Source organism: Ixodes scapularis, unplaced genomic scaffold (assembly GCF_016920785.2).
Source record: "Ixodes scapularis isolate PalLabHiFi unplaced genomic scaffold, ASM1692078v2 PGA_scaffold2__306_contigs__length_199485367, whole genome shotgun sequence".
NCBI classification, from domain to species: Eukaryota; Metazoa; Arthropoda; class Arachnida; order Ixodida; family Ixodidae; genus Ixodes; species Ixodes scapularis.
In genome coordinates this window covers 184,901,837-184,919,297 of record NW_024609857.1, presented here as the reverse complement: position 1 = coordinate 184,919,297, position 17,461 = coordinate 184,901,837, and the positions used below count along the sequence as shown (strand labels likewise).

The 17,461-nt window shown below is 41.7% G+C and overlaps 1 protein-coding gene across 1 annotated transcript; it reads right to left on the bottom strand.

Annotated features, from left to right (window-relative positions):
* Nucleotides 1–3,673: 3,673 nt before the first annotated feature.
* LOC115312702 (probable caffeoyl-CoA O-methyltransferase 2) lies at nucleotides 3,674–16,129 on the bottom strand. Its single transcript, XM_029971595.4, has 5 exons — nucleotides 16,051–16,129; nucleotides 12,194–12,312; nucleotides 9,788–9,842; nucleotides 4,612–4,739; nucleotides 3,674–3,826 (listed from the first exon to the last, which is right to left on the bottom strand). Exons 1-5 carry the CDS (start codon nucleotides 16,127–16,129, stop codon nucleotides 3,674–3,676), a joined length of 534 nt encoding a protein of 177 aa, XP_029827455.4.
* Between the last annotated feature and the right edge of the window lie 1,332 nt (nucleotides 16,130–17,461).

The following is a 17,461-nucleotide window of genomic DNA, read 5'->3' as shown; positions in this document are numbered from 1 at the left end:
GGGCACACCAGAATCGGAGCCGGCTAGCTGTGTTCATCATTGTCAATCTGTTATTAAAAACGAAAGATGATTACGTCTGTGCTGTGAGGCGTCAAATTTGTTTTCTCTGAAAGATAGCTCATTGTGAAACAACCTTCAAAACATGGTGGATCTTCCAACTGGGGACTAAAGATTTACGCAGAAACACGTTATCAACATATTTATTACGGATGTCATATCTCGTTTGATATGAATCAACGTCGTGCAAGCTTGAGTCCGTGTGAGCATTATCAAATTTCCAGTTGTCCCGCAGTCTCCGCGTTGTCTATCTAGCGTATCCTATAGAGTCTCAAGCGGAGAGGGAAGCCGCTTCGTACATGGTAGACGGAACCCACGTTTGGAAGTAGAATAAAGGCTATCATCATCATCACTTCAGCTGAGCCTCGAACAGTACGCCGCGGCAACGCTGCAGTTCCCTTTTTTTCAAATGCTTTCAAACCCGGGTGCCGCGCGCACTGCAAACCGGTTGCGACATTGCAATTCGCTGGCATGTATGGCGTCGGAGATGGACGACAGCGTATTCGACACGCTAAAAGTTTGCTGGACAAGTGAAGTCATTGATTGAAAATTAGATACAACGGCCAATCTCCTGTTGTCATGTGCGGCCGTGGGGTGATAGAGATCGCGATATATTTGGCTGTGGTGTTCTCCCCATATCGCGATGGTAAACGTGCACCAAGTAGAAGAAAAGACCCATAACCCCCGTGCGGTGGTAATATATCCAAACTCTGTACACAACGTTGCAATTTGCGCGTCTGTACTACACTGATACCGGGTTGCATAAGAAACACGCCGCACGCTCCAGTTGCTCAACATTTAAATTATGTTGCCTAGAAAACGTTGTACCTTCAACCTTTTTCCGCTTTTTGGTACACGGTCTCCTAGGCAGCATGGAATTCGAAACAGGAGCCTAACGCTGTGCATTTGTCGTGCCGATCAATGTTACGTCAGAAACAAATGGGAGACAGCCCACTACACAACGTTGTGATGTTTGGGTCTGTACTACAGTGATACCGCGTTGCATAATAAACATGTCGTGCGCTGCAGTTGCAGAACATTTAAATTATGCCGCCTATCAAACGTTGTACCTTCAACCTCTTTCCGACTTTTAGTTCACGGTTTCCTAGGCAGCATGGAATTCAAAACAGTAGCCTAACGCCGTGCCTTTGTCGTGCCGATTAATGTTGCGTCAGAAACAAATTGGAGACAGTTCAGTACACAACGTTGCGATGTTTGGGTCTGTACTACCTGTACTACAGTGATAGCACGTTGCATAAGAAACATGTCGTGCGCTACCGTTGCATAACATTAAAATTATACCGCCTAGCAAACGTTGTATTTCCAACCTTTTCCCGACTTTTAGTACACGGTTTCTTAGGCAGCATAGAGTTCGAAGCTCTAGCGTAACACTGTGTCTTTGTCGTGTCGATCAATGTTGCGTCGTAAAACAATTAGAGACAGTTCACTACGCAACGTTTTGATTTTTGAATCTGCACTACACTGATACCATGTTGCATAAGAAACGTGCCGCACGCTGCAGTTGCACAATATTTAAATTATGCTGCCTAGCAAAATTTCTGCCTTAAGCCTTTTCCCGACTTTTAATACACGGTTTCCTAGGCAGCATGAAGTTCGAAACGCTAGCGCAACGCCGTGTCTTTGTCGTGTTGATGAATATGGCGTCATAAACAAATTGGAAAGAGTTCACTCTGCAGCGTTTTGAATTTTGACTCTGTACTACACTGATACCACGTTGAATAAAAAGCATGCTGCGCGCTACAGTTGCACAACATTGAAATTATGTCGGCTTGCAAACGTTCTACCTTCAGCCTTTTCCCGACCTTTAATACAGGGTTTCCTAGGCAGCATAAATTTCCAAGGATCCGCGTAACGTAGTGTTTTGTCGTGTCGGTCTATGTTGTGTGAAAAACAAATTTTAATATGTTTACTACACAAAGTTGCAATTTTTGAGTCTTTACTACACTGATACCGCGTTGCATAAGAAACATGTCCCGGGCTGCAGTTGCTCAACATTTAAATGGTTCCACCTTGGCCTTTTTCCGACTATCATTAGGCAGTTTCCCAGGCAGCAAGGAATTTGAAACAGTAGCCTAAAACTAAGGCTTTGTCCTCACGATCTATTTCCCGTCAGGAGCGACAGCTTAGTACACAAAGTCGCGATTTTTGTGTCTCTACTACAGCGATGCCGCATCGCATAAAGAAAACATGTCCTCCGCTGTGGTTGCTCAACATTTATATTATGCCGCCTAGAAAACGTTCTAGATTGAGTCCTCTCCCGACTTTTGATACACAGTTCCCCACGCAGCATGGGGTTTGAAACAGTAGCGTAACGCTGCGTGACTGTTGTATCCGAAACATCTTGGGGACCCTTGCGCAAAATCTCCCATAAAAAAAAAATTATGAACACTTTTCTAACATATCTACAACACATCAATATAGCTTGGGATGGACCGGGTTAACAACAAGTGTAAACTTTACCGATATGCTGATGTTACTCTTCTTTTTTCATGTCATATTAATTTCTCGCATTCACTCCACACACTCTAAATAATCGCCACTTCTATAATAGATTGCTTTGGTGGTAACCTCCTAGACATAAAGCGGTTTAAAACAAAGCAGGTTTGTTTTCGCAACCCTCTTAAAAGACGCAGGGCTAAAGTAATGTTTTTGATTCACCCATCCAGATGTACTTAGTGTAACTGTGTATCCATCGAGTCTGTTGATCACGTGAAATATTTAGGTGCACATTTCGATTTTTATATGTCTTGGAACACACATGTATCATATATTTGTAGAAAATTACAAATTGTGTCTTGTATGCTTTATTACACAAGTTCTTACGGCAATCGGTACCAGAATAATAATGGTCCATGGGCTTGCTTAGAGTATCCTTCGATACAGTGTTACAATGTTTGAAGAATGTTCAGGTCGCTTGCTGCCCAAAGTTAATTCTTCATTGAAAGGAATCCTGACAAGCCCATCCGTATAATTCTAATTTCTCCAGCAACAATGATTGTTTTCGATGTCTTTAGTTACCTAATCTCCATTCTCTTTTTATGTAAACGGCAGTGCTCCATATCTTTTGAAGAAAACTGACTTTAAAATACCATTTGAGCACCCTTGATTACTTCGTCGCGTTCCTCGCTTTGTAGTGCAAATTTGTTCGACCAGGTATGGTAAATGCACTCGAGATTACTAGGTTCCGTGTTTGTTCAACGCCTTCCTTGACACTTTCATTGACATTACATCCCTGAAACAGCTGAAGGGGGAACCGATGTGCACTAACTTTTATTTCATTCGCCATCTCTTTGCTGTGTCCCCATGCTACAAGCTTGAACTGTAGTTAGAAGACAAGGCGTATTTCAAGTCTTATTTATGCTTCTACGCTCTTTATTAAATTTTTACAATACAGGAAAGCTTTCTCGAGGCCGTTCGGGTGTTTTGCCCGGTGTTTTTGCTGCACCTATAAAGTACAAAATCAGTTTCTTGCTCTTTGTGTTGCACCAGTAAGCAGTCGTTTTGACAAAAGATTATGATTGTGTAATATTTTTATTAAAGATGCAGAGAGTATCATGTGTTCTGCGTTACAAAATGACGTTGAAAAAATACTCAATCACTTCTTCAATGCTAAGGTAAGACCATCACCGACTGTTAGCATGCTTGCAAAAACAGCGTCATCTTTGTAAATAATGTCGTTAACTATCCTCATTGAAGCTGGTACTGGTTCGTTGTTGTCCAAGTCCAACACTTGTCCGTGAAATAGTACCTAAATCAAGAAAAGAAAAACGCACAGTAAATGCGCTTAATATCGCCAGTTGAATGCATGCTCAAGTCACAGTTTCACCACTTCTTTGTTTATAAGCTCAAATGTTGTGTATTGTTCTGGAAACAATTTACAGAGCATTTTCTCTTAGTTTGGGACTTTATGCCTGAAAAGGTGTACAGTCCGCAACCTTACGCATCTCACAATGCGGCAAATTGTTGTTTTAGGGTTTATTTTCGACGGGTAAATAATTAAATACAAAACTCGATAGCATTTGGAAGAAACGATCAAAATATTCAATACTATACCTGAATATAATAGAATGAAACCTTGTGTGTCAATTCAAAACTTAAGAAATAAAACTCTGTTTATGGCAGCCGGACACGGGGCTTTCTTCAGACTTGGTAAAATTAACACATTTAGTTGATTGTTACATGTGTCTCCGGCCCACGAAGCGAAGTTCTTAAAAACTCAACTGAAGCTAAAAAAAAACCAGTGCCTTGATGCAGACACAAAACTCGTTAATAGGTATTATTGCACCTGGTTTATTTTCTTGATGACTGCCAAACATTAGAAATAAAATACTTGTTTCAATAACTAAACATCAGTTGAAATCTCTAAGTACTTATAATTTCGCTCATTTATGAGCGACATTCCTGCTGGAACATACCTTGTCATGTGAATTATGTGAACGTCAGCGGTCTCTTCTCTAAAACCACTGCGCGCATTTATTTATTATCTCGTTGTGATCTTAGAACGCGCAATTTATAGTGCAAACTCATACTCACGTTGTCGACGGCAACAATTCCGTTCTTTTTTAGAACCTTCAAAGATTTCTTGAAATAGCCTGAACAACCTGGTTTGTCGGCATCAATAAAAATTATATCAAACGTTTCGCCATTCTTAATCATCAAATCTGAAAAAAAAATCACGATTTGAGTATCGATTAGAAACATTGCTTGAGCGGGAAAAGACGTGAGCAAGCTATTCGCAACTACAACTTGAAAGGCAGGGTGTGCCCAGTACAGACCACATTATTACATCTCATTAGTGACCCATAATGCGGAATAAGCAGGTGCCAAACCAGGAGAAGAAATAATGAAGCAGAAGGTGCGAACATAATACGCCAAGACCTCCAGTTCTTAAGCTGTCAGTAGCTATAATATAACATAATTACTAGAAAATTGTGATATTTCAACTTCATTTAAAATCGAATCGAACAGTGCCGACTAACTGTCACAGTGGCAAACTTGAAATTGAATACGATCAGCAAGAGCTTTATTCGTAATGTTCACACGACCAAAAAACAAAACCGCAAAGTTCGGATGAAAAAAAACAGCACAAGAAACAAAGACCTACCGTCCTTATTCGCCAGCAATTGCACGCGGAACGAGGAGTGGCTAGCACAAATAAAAACGGTTGTAAAATTTAGAAGTCTTACGCGCGAAGCTCTACACTACCAAGCATCTGGCACGTACGAACTTCGGGACTGGAAATTGATCTTCGAACACCCGAGGATTGATATAAAAGGAATCTGTCATGAGCTTCTTAGTCTTCTTCGAACGAATTCGACGCATGTTTAGTGATTTTCAACGATATCCTATGGAACTGTTGGGGGCTCCTATGATTGGTTACAGGTTAAGAAAAGATGGTGAGGGAAAAGAGGGCAGGGACAGAGGAAGCAGACGGAACGCTAAAGAGGCGTTCCGTCTGCTTTCTCCTCTCCAGCACTTCCTATCCCTCGAAAACCTTTCTTAAAGGGGCACTCTAGTGGTTTTTGGGGAAGCTACTTTTTCGTGCGATGGCGTTAAGGAAGTGTCAGTGAATGAGCATATTCACTTTTAGAAGGCAGAACTGCCTATTAATCATGCAGGAATAAAATATGTGCCGACTTTTTTCTGTTCCTGGCCGACCAATGAAATTATCGTATGTTTGAAAATTTTGGCGGCCTTTGTAATGTTTCGCCAAAGAAACAATTTTCAGTTCATTTATATATGTTGTGCATGATAATTTTACAAAACGTAAAATAGTTCTAGCTTACAATACGGGATACTGCAATTATCGTTTCACAAACAAGGGACTACTTTTTCTCCTGCCATCCTCTACGGGGGGTGAATTTCCCGTTCCCTCGGGATGCGCGGAAGCGCACGTATCATGTAATCTTTCTCTCCGGGTTTTTGGGAATTGCATTCGTGTCAAGGCCCGTTCGCACACATGTGTCCGTAGCGACCGCAACGACTGGAACAACCGAAACGGCCGTTGCAAGGTTCTGCAACCGTCAGTTGCCATAGCGACAGAGGGACGCACGCATGCGTTCACAATGCAAGGAGTTGGAGCGAGCCAGCTTTACCCGCTGCGTTGGAAACAACCTAAAGAACCGCAGCGACTGACGAATCACAGGTTGAGGAGAACTGGTTGCGCGCGAAGCATGCCGGTCGTGCCGGTCGCGGGCCGGCTTCTTCTATCTGCAAACATGGCGTCGGTGGTGATCGTCGACGCGGACGATGTGGTGAAAGCGCATCGTTCCGCGTAAAAGCGCTATCCTTGACTGTGAATGTTCGTCGTGTGTCGCTATGATAACCTAGCACTTACTAAAAGGGAAGATCCACCTACTCGTCCGGCGATGTCGTGGCGACACTCTCAAGACAGCAGAAACACCCGTGCCATCGCGTTTGGTCACTTCGACTACGGAGGTGCTTTCTAAGCATTTGTTTGCTTGAACATCGCCCGGATTTCTTATAGGCGCATTTCATGCGTGTGCTCAAGTTCAAGGTACTGGAGCGTACCGTATAAAGGATGCAAATTTTCACGCGTTTTCATCACCCGAGAAAAGTGATCAGTGTTAGCGATCCTGAACACTCGCAACGTCTATCTGATCACGAAATTATATTTCTACGTTGCTATATTGCTGCTAAGATTACATCGTCTTTCGTAATCGGAGAAAAGGCATGTGGCGATATGTGTACTATTGGCAAAGTCGTATGTTAGAGTCGTGACCGTCCAGGACGGCGTACTGAATCTTTTTCTTTCATTTTTTTTTCATCTACTGCACCCTGCAAGCCCATCATAAAAAAAAAAAGAATAAAGCTCTAGGCTATAGAAAACACTGTCTGTCTAAATTCTGTTACGGCATTGAGTAACAGTGCGTCCCCTTTTCGGAGGCGCCGCTGAAAGAGCTAACGGCGGCGTAGAACCGGTTGCCGTGCTGACGATCCGCTGCGCTTCTTGCAGTGGTTGCAGGTGTGTGTACGCGCGGCGCAGAGCGGTCGTTCCGGTCGCTCCGGTTGCAACGGACGCAGTCGTAAGTAAGGCGCTCGTTGCACATGTGTGAACCAGGCCGCCGTCCTCCCGAGGCGAAAGTCAACGTGGCGACATCGATTGACATCACGTACCAGAGGTTACGCTGCGATGTCAAATGTTGGATTGGTTACGACTTGCCGCAACCGCAAATCGAAGAGCGCCCGAAAAGGTTTCCGCTTTGTAGTTCTCGGAACTCGAACACGACTCCGGGGCGCTGCTATCGTCTACATCGCACGTCGGATGGCGTCATAGGAAATCCTTCCCAGGTCGGCTGTCCGCCGAAGAATCTCAACCTCTAACGGTGTCAGGTCCTCTAACGTAGTGAACTCCGCCACGATCGAAGCTCGAATGACAAAGAAATTCGGCCGGTGCGGCTACCTCAGAATCACTGCGCGACGCAACGTCGATCAACGGCCTTGGCCCGAGATCGTTTTGATATGCCATCGGTGAACAATGAAAGTGGTTTCGTTTTCGGATGGATCCGAGGTTTGGCGGCCTTCAATTGCATTTCTATTAAAGAAATAATCAACTTAAGACTATTTTTTTTGGTTTTTAGGGATACTTAGGGCGTCGAGATTCCGTTGTCATCATCAAAACACGAACTTAAAAAACACTCGAGTGCCCCATTAACCTGTGACAGATTATAATCTTAAACTCTGCAGCAAGACACGGCCATTTTCGCGAAACGCACTGTCCACACCTCCAAGACGAGACGCCCGTCGAGGGCGACGTTGCCAGAGCCATGATTTAAACGATTTCTTTAACAACCGCGTGATTGCAAAATTTTCAATAGAAAAAAACAAACAAAACAACAACAAACAAACGAGGGCGTGTTTTGTGTAGTTGCATGGGATTTTTTGCGGTATGACAACACGTCATTAGTTGAACCTTTCTTGGACAGCCACCAATGCAGTGTTTTTGTAAGCCGAATTTATTAGACAATTAAATGCAAGTTGTTAGTTTCAGAAGTCTTCGCTTTTATAGAAGTCGTGCTACCGAGGCAAAAACACATTAGGTCGACACGAGAAAGATTCATAAAGAAAAAAGAACGGGAGACACAAGATTCTGCGAATGGACCGCTCGCTGGGTCCATTGAGCGATGCTTTCATTTTTTCTTATAAATAGTCTACATGAATAAGTTGAGCATCATCCTACTAATCTGGCCAACTTTAATTGTGCAACGAGACTACGATCTTTTGGAGAAATGGGGAAGTCATCAGATGACGTAACTCCTGAAGCTTGGCACGGAAATAGAACTATTCTGACGTGAATTGTAGAAAACTCTCTCTGACAATTTTCGGGCCTCCTTTGACTGCTGTGGACGTCGTGTAGGGGAGCAAGCTTACACGGGTATGTGGCTCGCCGTTTCATACTCCGCTTTTTCTCCTTAGGATTAGCACAGCGTACAAGCCGGGCCATTTCGCCCATACGAAAAGCCTCCTTCTTGCACAAGCGCCAGCATGTCGTCACTCAGATTAGGCAGTTTTGCTTAGCGTTGCGGTGCGGCATTTCTACCGTGAGCTCATGCTGTGACTTTGAAGCATGCCGTTAAGCGTGCGCCAGGAGCCATTCCGTGGCTACCGTAAAACGCACGAAAACGCTCCCGTAAAACAGTGCATTAACGGCGGTTATCATAGAGATGCTTCCTTTCGTCATTTTGTGACTAGCAACCCCGGCTGGCGAATTGATAAAAAGGTAAAAAAAAAAAAAAAAGAAAAACGCGGGAAATGAAAACAACAACAAAACAATTCCTCCGCACAAAAGTTGTGGGCCAATTGATGCCTCTTTGAGCCGCTGGTCAAACCGGCTTGCACAACGGATCGAAGACATAAACTACGTGATTGAGCTAAACGGTATTGCCTCAACTGGCAGATAAACAGTATCATGGCTTGTCAGGAAGGACTCTTTCGAGATTTCAAGTAAGGAGTGCGTCCGTGAAACCAATCTACGGTAAGATTATTAGTGAGAGAAAAAAAAAAGAAGAAATGAACAAAAATGCAAATCCGTAGTTTGCTATAAAATTATCGGATTGACCAGTTTCTTGAATGCGATAGCAGCAAATTACACCGTAGAATGGGATCATTAAAAAAATAGGAATTTAATTTCTCTGAAATGGTATGTGTCTGCTCCCGATCTTCGTTTTACTCGGGGGACCGTTACCACGGCATAGATTTGCACGCTACGTTGTGTCCAAGACACACACGGAAAAAGTGGAGAGCACAAAACAATTGTTAAGCCAAAGCTTTTTTGTTCTTTTTTTTTTTTTTTTAACCTGAACAGGCTGCGAATTAAAAAGAGGCCTATAAAAGTAATAATAAATTTTGTTAACAAATTCTAAAACATATGCACCGATTAAATGTACTTACTGAGGAATTTTCTCGTTTTTTTTAAAATTTAATTTACAAAAAATGATAGAAACTACTAATTTAAAAGCGGTTAAAATATACACGCAACGTTTTGTCGTGCTCTGCACTTTTGGGTTCTTGATTTTTTTTTTTTGTGAGAAGCATCGTATTATTTATATTATAGGATCATCAATTTAAAGGACAATTCATTTCTGATCTATACTTATGGTAAGAACATATTTTTCATTTAGCTCATAATTCTGAATGAGTTTTTAAATCTGGGCTACGAATAATTCAATAATATTGGTTCTCCGCTTACCAAGAGATTCACTCGCCGGAGCGACGCGAACATCTATCTTGTGATCGACTGCAGCCTATAAAAAAAGAAAAAAAACAAAAAAAAACATGGTGAAAAAGTTATTCAAAATATAATGTTTACATAAACAGTAAAGACGTAGCAATAATTGGCACCGAGGACATTAAGATATATATATTCCTTCTGTGTCCCTGCTTCCTGTTTTTGCTAAATTTTTTGTGCAAAAACAAATCTAGTGCTCAATCTATGAAATCAACGAGTAGATATCTGTTACAACTCTTCAGTGGAAGTTCTACTTATCAGCCGGAAATACTAAGATCTATGTGGTGTTTCGTTTTTTTAGTTACATGATCGGACATACTTCCGCGCAGCTTAGGCTGAGCTCTGAGTCGAGGTTAAACAAAATAACCGGGAATATTTTAAACCGTGACAGTGGCAGGAGGAGTAAGAATGTTTTACATTAGAGGAAAAACTAAGAGGGACAAACTTTTTCTTCCAGCGTAAAAAAAAATTGTTCTTCTGCCTTAGTCGCGGGTTCAAATCAGCATGGTAAATTTCCACCAACTCGCCTGCCCACTGGGTGCAAAATCGCTAAACAAAATATCATGTGATGAATGCATACTTTAAAGGGTAACTGCAAAAAAAATAAGATGTATTTTTAAACAGCCTAATTGGGACAAGCAAGTCACAAAACAATTTTTCCGCCAAAAACAAAAAGTTTTATAGCAATATTTATCGCGCGAGACTGATTTTAGTTTGCGGCTATTTCGTCCGTTTCAAATCGCGTGCCACGAAGTTGGTATTAAACGTCACATACTAGCTGCTATACGTCAAGGAGTGGCGTTTAACAGCCACTCCGCTCGCGTTGAAAGAGCGGGAGTTTCAAATGTGGAGAAGCTGTTACCCCGACGAAATTACGTCCTGTGGTGTAAATATTGCTAGAAAAAATTTGCTTTTATGCGGAAGATTTGTTTCATCACATGCTTGCCCCAACTAGGCTGTTTAAAAAACGTTTTTTTTTTTCATTGCAGTTATCATTTAAGAGAGTGGATAACTGGGCGAGTTTTGTACGTATTCATATTACAATACCGCGACTGGACACAAACTTGAAGCTTCTCAGGTTCGCTTTTTTTTTTGCACATGTCCTATATAATGCTAGAGATTTCTAAACAAAATATACTATGGTTTAGAAGAAGTGTAAAGGAAGTGCAACAAGTGAAAGGGAAATGTGTAACCGCTGTGCAACACGTAGAGAGCAGCCTCAGCGCTAAACTTTGTGGGACAATTGAGCTGGTGTAGAATGTTATGTCACCATGTGAGCGTAGCATATACCTATAGGATACATGTAGGATGTTGTTTCTTATGATTCACAGATTTGGTCTAAAACGTCGTGAAAGCTACACGAACGCCATTTGTGCAGGTGAGTTATTACTTATACGGCCAAGGAAACATCAAATAGGGGGTAATCGCCGTGGTAAGTCCAACAAATAATTAACATTTGTTTAATGATTTTATAATTTTTGAAAATGATCAAACAGTTCCAGTTTGAAACTTGTTGCTCATGATCGAAAACCTTTAAATTAATAAATTTGGGAAAGGTATGGACCGCATCGGTTGCGCGGTGGTGCTCTAAATTTAGCCCTCATCCAAAAGCATGAAGGTTGGCGGCGCGGAAATGCGGATGACAGCTCGCGATGGTGTTTCCATCCGCGTTTTTGAGCCACCAGCTTTGCGACTGTTGCGAAAGTGGTGACTTTAGCGCATTACCACGCTTCTCAGACGCTTGCAATGGTGTAAATTGTGAATTATCTTGTGGTTTTTGATGACGCTCACTGGAGTTCAAATTGAAAATATATATTTATTTTCACGAATCAAGTATTCAATTAACACTTTTATTTTAATTTTTAACCGATCGGGAATTTTGTCGATTATTAAGTCCCCATGGACGTATAACTTCCTGCATATAAAAGACCAGTGAAGCTATCACGATGTTTTTTTAACAAATTTGTAGAGCCTCGATAAGAGTTAACACCTTGTGCAGGGTGTCATGTCAGCCTTCGGTGTTTTTATGACGTCATCAGCATGACAGTCGTCACGTGACATCATGAAGTGATATCGTGATCTCACATCACAACATGACCTTATGTAACGTCACGGTGTCACGTAACACCGGAATTCTGTCATGTTAGCCTAGCGCCGCCCAAAGTGCGCAGCACATTGTGCGTCTCTAACCGTATTTGGAGGATTAAAATGCATACATTTTTGTTTCTCGTCGCCATGTTGAAAGTTTACGTTTTCCCGATATGTGCAAGATGCAGATTTTACCGGTTTTGTTCCTAAACACGGTGGACTCTCTATGTTATGCACTCTTGTATTAGCTAAATGTATAAGTATGGGTCACACCAGTACCTTTTTCCAGAACGGCATTCCAATTTCAGGGAATTCCATGGAAATGTCCAGTCCAACCACGTGACCATCTTCCGGCAATGCTAGCGCAGCCGCAAGAGAGCTGCATCCAGTGAAAACACCTGGGAAATTAAGGACGTGGAAGAAAGAAGCATGACGGCTGGGATTATACGACTCGTGAATATGATCAACTCATAGCAATGTAAAATGTTATGAAAGTCCCTCGATTGATTGTTTTTAACAACAGACAGACACGGAAGTTAACCTTGAGTTTAGTCCTAGCTCACTATTCTGCACTGGCGTAAGGGGCACAGCGAAACGAAAGATAAAATGATAACAGCGCTGAATAAAACGATTAGGATGATAACGCAAGTCGAGATGAAAATAATGCTAAATATAAAAGTTGAACGAGGAGAATGAATTTGACTGCGCTCATCTCCATTACACAGCTGGCGTACAGGGCAAAATCCCTCACTAGCGATGGGGGCCACCCGGCGTCAGGAAGAACGCCTGCGCATTGCGCTGTCCGCAAGGTTAGGCTTTTGCAGTGCACCAGTGGACAAGGCTGCCGCCGGCGCAGCGAGATGCTGGTTTAACCCAGAGTGAAAACACGGCTCTTTCCGCTGTGTCGATGGGTGTCTACGACGGTAGAAGGCGGTAACCACCCCTCAAAATTCAAAGGGGAAATCCCAAAGGCTGCGCTCATCCAGCGGTTCTAACCGCACAAAATCTGTCTGTGAGAAGGCTATTCCACGTGTTTAGAGTACAGTGTAGTTTTAGTATTTTCTAAGTGTCACTTTCACACACGCACAACACAAAATACCCTAAGCTCTGGTGAGAGTCTGATACTAGAAGAAAAAAAAAAGAACAGCAACATATATGTGAATGCCTTTACAAATGTGTTGTTTCATGTTTAAGACACTTCGGAATTCGTGATTCGTCATACGTTCATGGGCTTTAGTGAATTTTGCACAGCTTGTCGTTCGTCGTGAGTTTTCTCCACGTGAGGAAACTCACGGCGGAATTCGTAAGCCCTGGCTGCAATCTCCACCGATCGTTGTCCCGATCCATGCATTTGATAAACTAATTGCTACTCTTCGACTGTGTACAAGTTATTATTAAGTAGTTATGTACATCATATAAAAATAAATACACACTAAGCTGCGAATATTCAATATATATATTTGAAGACTAATTTGGCGCTAATTATGAAGCACCAAGTTGCGATGTCGCTTTCTTAGCTATGAGGGCTAGATGATATTAATATTGCGTACACTTCTGATGAATATATCTATATATATATATATATAAATATATATATGTATTCATTACAAGTGTACGCAATATATAATATATATATATATATATATATATATATATATATATATATATATATATATATATATCTACGCTTTACAAAACAGCGTTGTTTGCTTTTTGTAAAAAAAAGAAACTTGTTTTCATCACAAGGGCAAGAGCAGTGATCAAGCTTGACTTGACATTTTCAGCACTTTTGAAAGAACGTCATCTCGGAAACTTTGAACCTGGCAGTGCGTGTCGGTGAGTGCTGTGCAAAAGTTTGCTTTTGTTCAACTATTTCTTTTTCACTCCAGAGCCATAGATAACTTTTCGCTGGCTGCGTGGGTATTTCGCGCTTATTCAACACACCTGCCAGCAATCACAGACAGTTGAAAGACCCGCGTATACGAAATGTACTAGGAACTGAGAGGTTGTAGCCTGACCTTGTCGCATTTGTTAATTTTCGGCAGGCCGGAGCTATGCTTGCACGACGGTGGCAACAAATGTGTGCAACACAATTATTTATGACCAGCGATCGCAAGAGCACATTTCGAGGGTGTGAAGAAAAAATTACTCAGGCGTTGATGCAAAGGCACATTTGACCTATGGGGCAAGTAAGATGGCCTTAGTCAAAATTTGAAACACTTAAATGTAGGTACAAATGTGTTTACTTTACCACACTGGTATTGCTACGGCTGCATCTAGTGTGTCATGAACCACATAGCCCTAAACATTAGGTCGCCCTAATGTATGAATGCCCCTGTCACTCGGGCATCTACTGCACCCCGAAAGGTGAGTGTTTCAAATGGCACTTAGCCAAATACCATTAGGACGAGAGGTAGATTATCGCGCAATCTAGATTATTCACGTTCCACTTGTCCTCTATTATTTAACTATTTTATTACCGCCTTAAGTCTAGAAACTGCTGAAATACACATGCCACGGTGATCGTTGGGGCTTTTGAAGTGAGTCAATATTTATGTTTTATGCCATTATGCCAGGGAACATTAAAACCAAAAATTATATTTATAAGAAAAAAGATATTTCCGCTGAGCTTATCGATATTGGTTTTTCTTGTTTACTTCTACAGTGTCAAACTTCATCTCGCACTACCCAGTGTAGGCGGACTCCAACATAACTAACCGTATAAAAATATATATATATATCGTGCTGAATGATCACATTAACAATCTGACATCGGCTGAACACCGTAGATGTTGTTGCGTAATAATATAATTATGCATACATCTATTAAATTCTGCTCTTCAAAATTCGATGCACTAACATTGAAACATTAAGGCGTTGAATATTTTGCGTCATACGCAACTCCTTCAAACCACAGTTAAACTATAAGAGGAAGCAGTTGTGCCGTCCCTAAACAGTTTTTTTCTTCTAGGTAAATAACCATTTTAAGTTTCGCCGCCGTGAAGTAATCTCAAGGCACGGCTATAAGTTTGAATTTGAAAGAATGCTTTCAAACAGAAGATGGAAGGGCAGTATTTACTTTCGTTAGCTTCAAGCCTAAATTTCGTATTCAACGCTTGTGAAACAGGGGAAAATGATATGATTCAGATCTATTAATACTGGTAAGCCACAAACCATGAAACGAGGTCCTAAGTTAGGACTCTAAATTGTTATCTGAGAAATAAAAACATTTATATTAGTGATGAAAATAAACCCTGGATAAGCGGAACAAAAGGGACAAAGGACAAACACAAAACTCCAAACACAGCTAGGTGACTGGTGTGCGGCCGAAAAAATCCGCCTGACCCGGACCAGGCGGATTTTTCGGTCGCACACCAGTCACCTAGCTGTGTTTGGAGTTTTGTGTTTGTCCTTTGTCCCTCTTGCTCCCCTTCTCCAGGGTTTATTTTCATCATTCCTGTGCAGCTCGCTTGCACCTTTGCATTTAATTGCATTATAATCTAACCTTAAATCGCAAGCTTCACCCCTGCTGGTGTTAGACTGGTGGCGGCTGATAAAACCCGTTTCCTCTACTGACGTCTAACCCCTGGTTCGCTCAGCTGGTAGACCACTCCACCTGTAATGGAGAGGTCCCGGGTTCGTTACCCGGACCAGGCGGATTTTTTCGGTCGCACACCAGTCACCTAGCTGCGTTTGGAGTTTTGTGTTTGTCCTTTGCCCCTCTTGTTCCACTTCTCCAGGGATTATTCTCATCATTGTTGTCCAACTCGCTTGCTCCTTTGCATTTAATTGTATTATAATAATTTATATTTGAATTTATTTTCTCGAGTCGGTAAGACTACATTCACTGTCATACATGAGAATGGCGGTAAGGTAGCTTTATATTTGGTGTAGAATTAAATGAACCCTTTTTATGACCTTTGTGCTATATGGCTCGAGTATTTTAGGCAAATGGACAGCACGAACTGTCTTGGAGATACACAAAATGAACTCGCAAAGAAGACTGAAGTGAATAGAGGAAAGTAGACATTCGAACAGAAATTGTAGTGGCGATATATGGGTCTCGGCTAGGTCTACCATCATTCAGTATTTGGTAACTAGTGAGCTCAGATTGACTCGTCACAAATATTACTCACCTATATCAAGAAATCGCTTGGCCCCGGTTGCCTTAATGAGAGTGTGCAGTAGATGCAGGACACTTCTTGTGCTCATCATATAGTTTTTCGGGTGCTCTCCTGTTCTCTGCATGCAGACGGGACAAAACAAATGAACACCCCCCAAAATCTATAAAAAAGACAAGAGAAAAAAATATATAAAAAACCTTTGTGTCTTATTCTAAGCGTATAATTGCGAAGGTAGAAATAAAAATAAAAATTTATATGGAAGTAAAAGGGAACCAGGAGAGCAGTGCAATGAAGGGTCGGGATTTATTTTTAATGGCCCAACTCCTTTTTTTAGGAATCATGATTTAAATATAGTGGGAATTTAAGAAGTAAGCAAAATTTCCACTCCAAACGTGAATGGCGCAATTCCCTTTTTATATTTTCTAATCAGCAAGTGTTAAACTGGAACTCTATTGTTCCTTCAAAATAATCTGTACAGCACAACGTATGCTTAACATTCATCAGAAGGTGCTTAAAACTAAAATTTCTGTTGCCCTAAGCGTAAAGCTTACGGAATATTTATCCCGAATGGGTGAAATATCAAGATAGCCAATGTCATTTTTATTCGCAGGTAATCATATAAGCAATTCAGGAATATTAGTGACCGATGGGAAAGATCCTGTCGATCCCCCCCCCCCCCCCCCCCTTTCGATTCAACCGAATACATTACATACATCTGGTTTTTGAATGGGTAGCGCCGACGCCATTCTGACAAATCGTATGCGCCGTCGTTTCTTGCTGAGTAACTTGAATGTGGTTTGTGAATCGGCTATGCCTGTGCTATATTTGGGTACACTGACGCCTTCGAAACCGACGTCAAAAAACAAGAATAAAAGCCGGAATCATATGTACTTTTAGTCTGAGAAGCACAGACACAGCAGCTAAGCTTCCTGTCCTTGAGAAGAAACTTAGCAGTTTTGACCATCCTCCTCCGACCTCGCATTTTGTTAGCCCACCGAACTTCTTTTGTTTCATTATGGGGCCATGAGCAATATCGACGATCACTTGGAGTGAAAAGGAGGCATGTAGAGAAACACGTAAGAGCACTGCTCAGAGCTAAGTCTCGATGACAAACATTTGTCAGGCTGATCGCTCTGACACTCTGATTAGCTAAATGCGGCCACAGTCTTCACCGCTTTCTAAGTTATGGCAAAGCGTAGAGGGTGCTGGAGGCCTGGCTTCCAAAATGCGTTCATTAGAGTTTTCCTATTCGTGCGTTGCATTTTCCGACCGTGGTTTTCCGTCGTAAATGGTACTCCGTTCATGCCAACCAATTTGAACTTCAAGCCTCAGCTGACTTCATGATTTTAAATTGAGGATCTTGAAAATAGGTTTTAGGTATAGAATATTTCGCGCTTTATAACTCACTCTCCTTAGGTGAAAG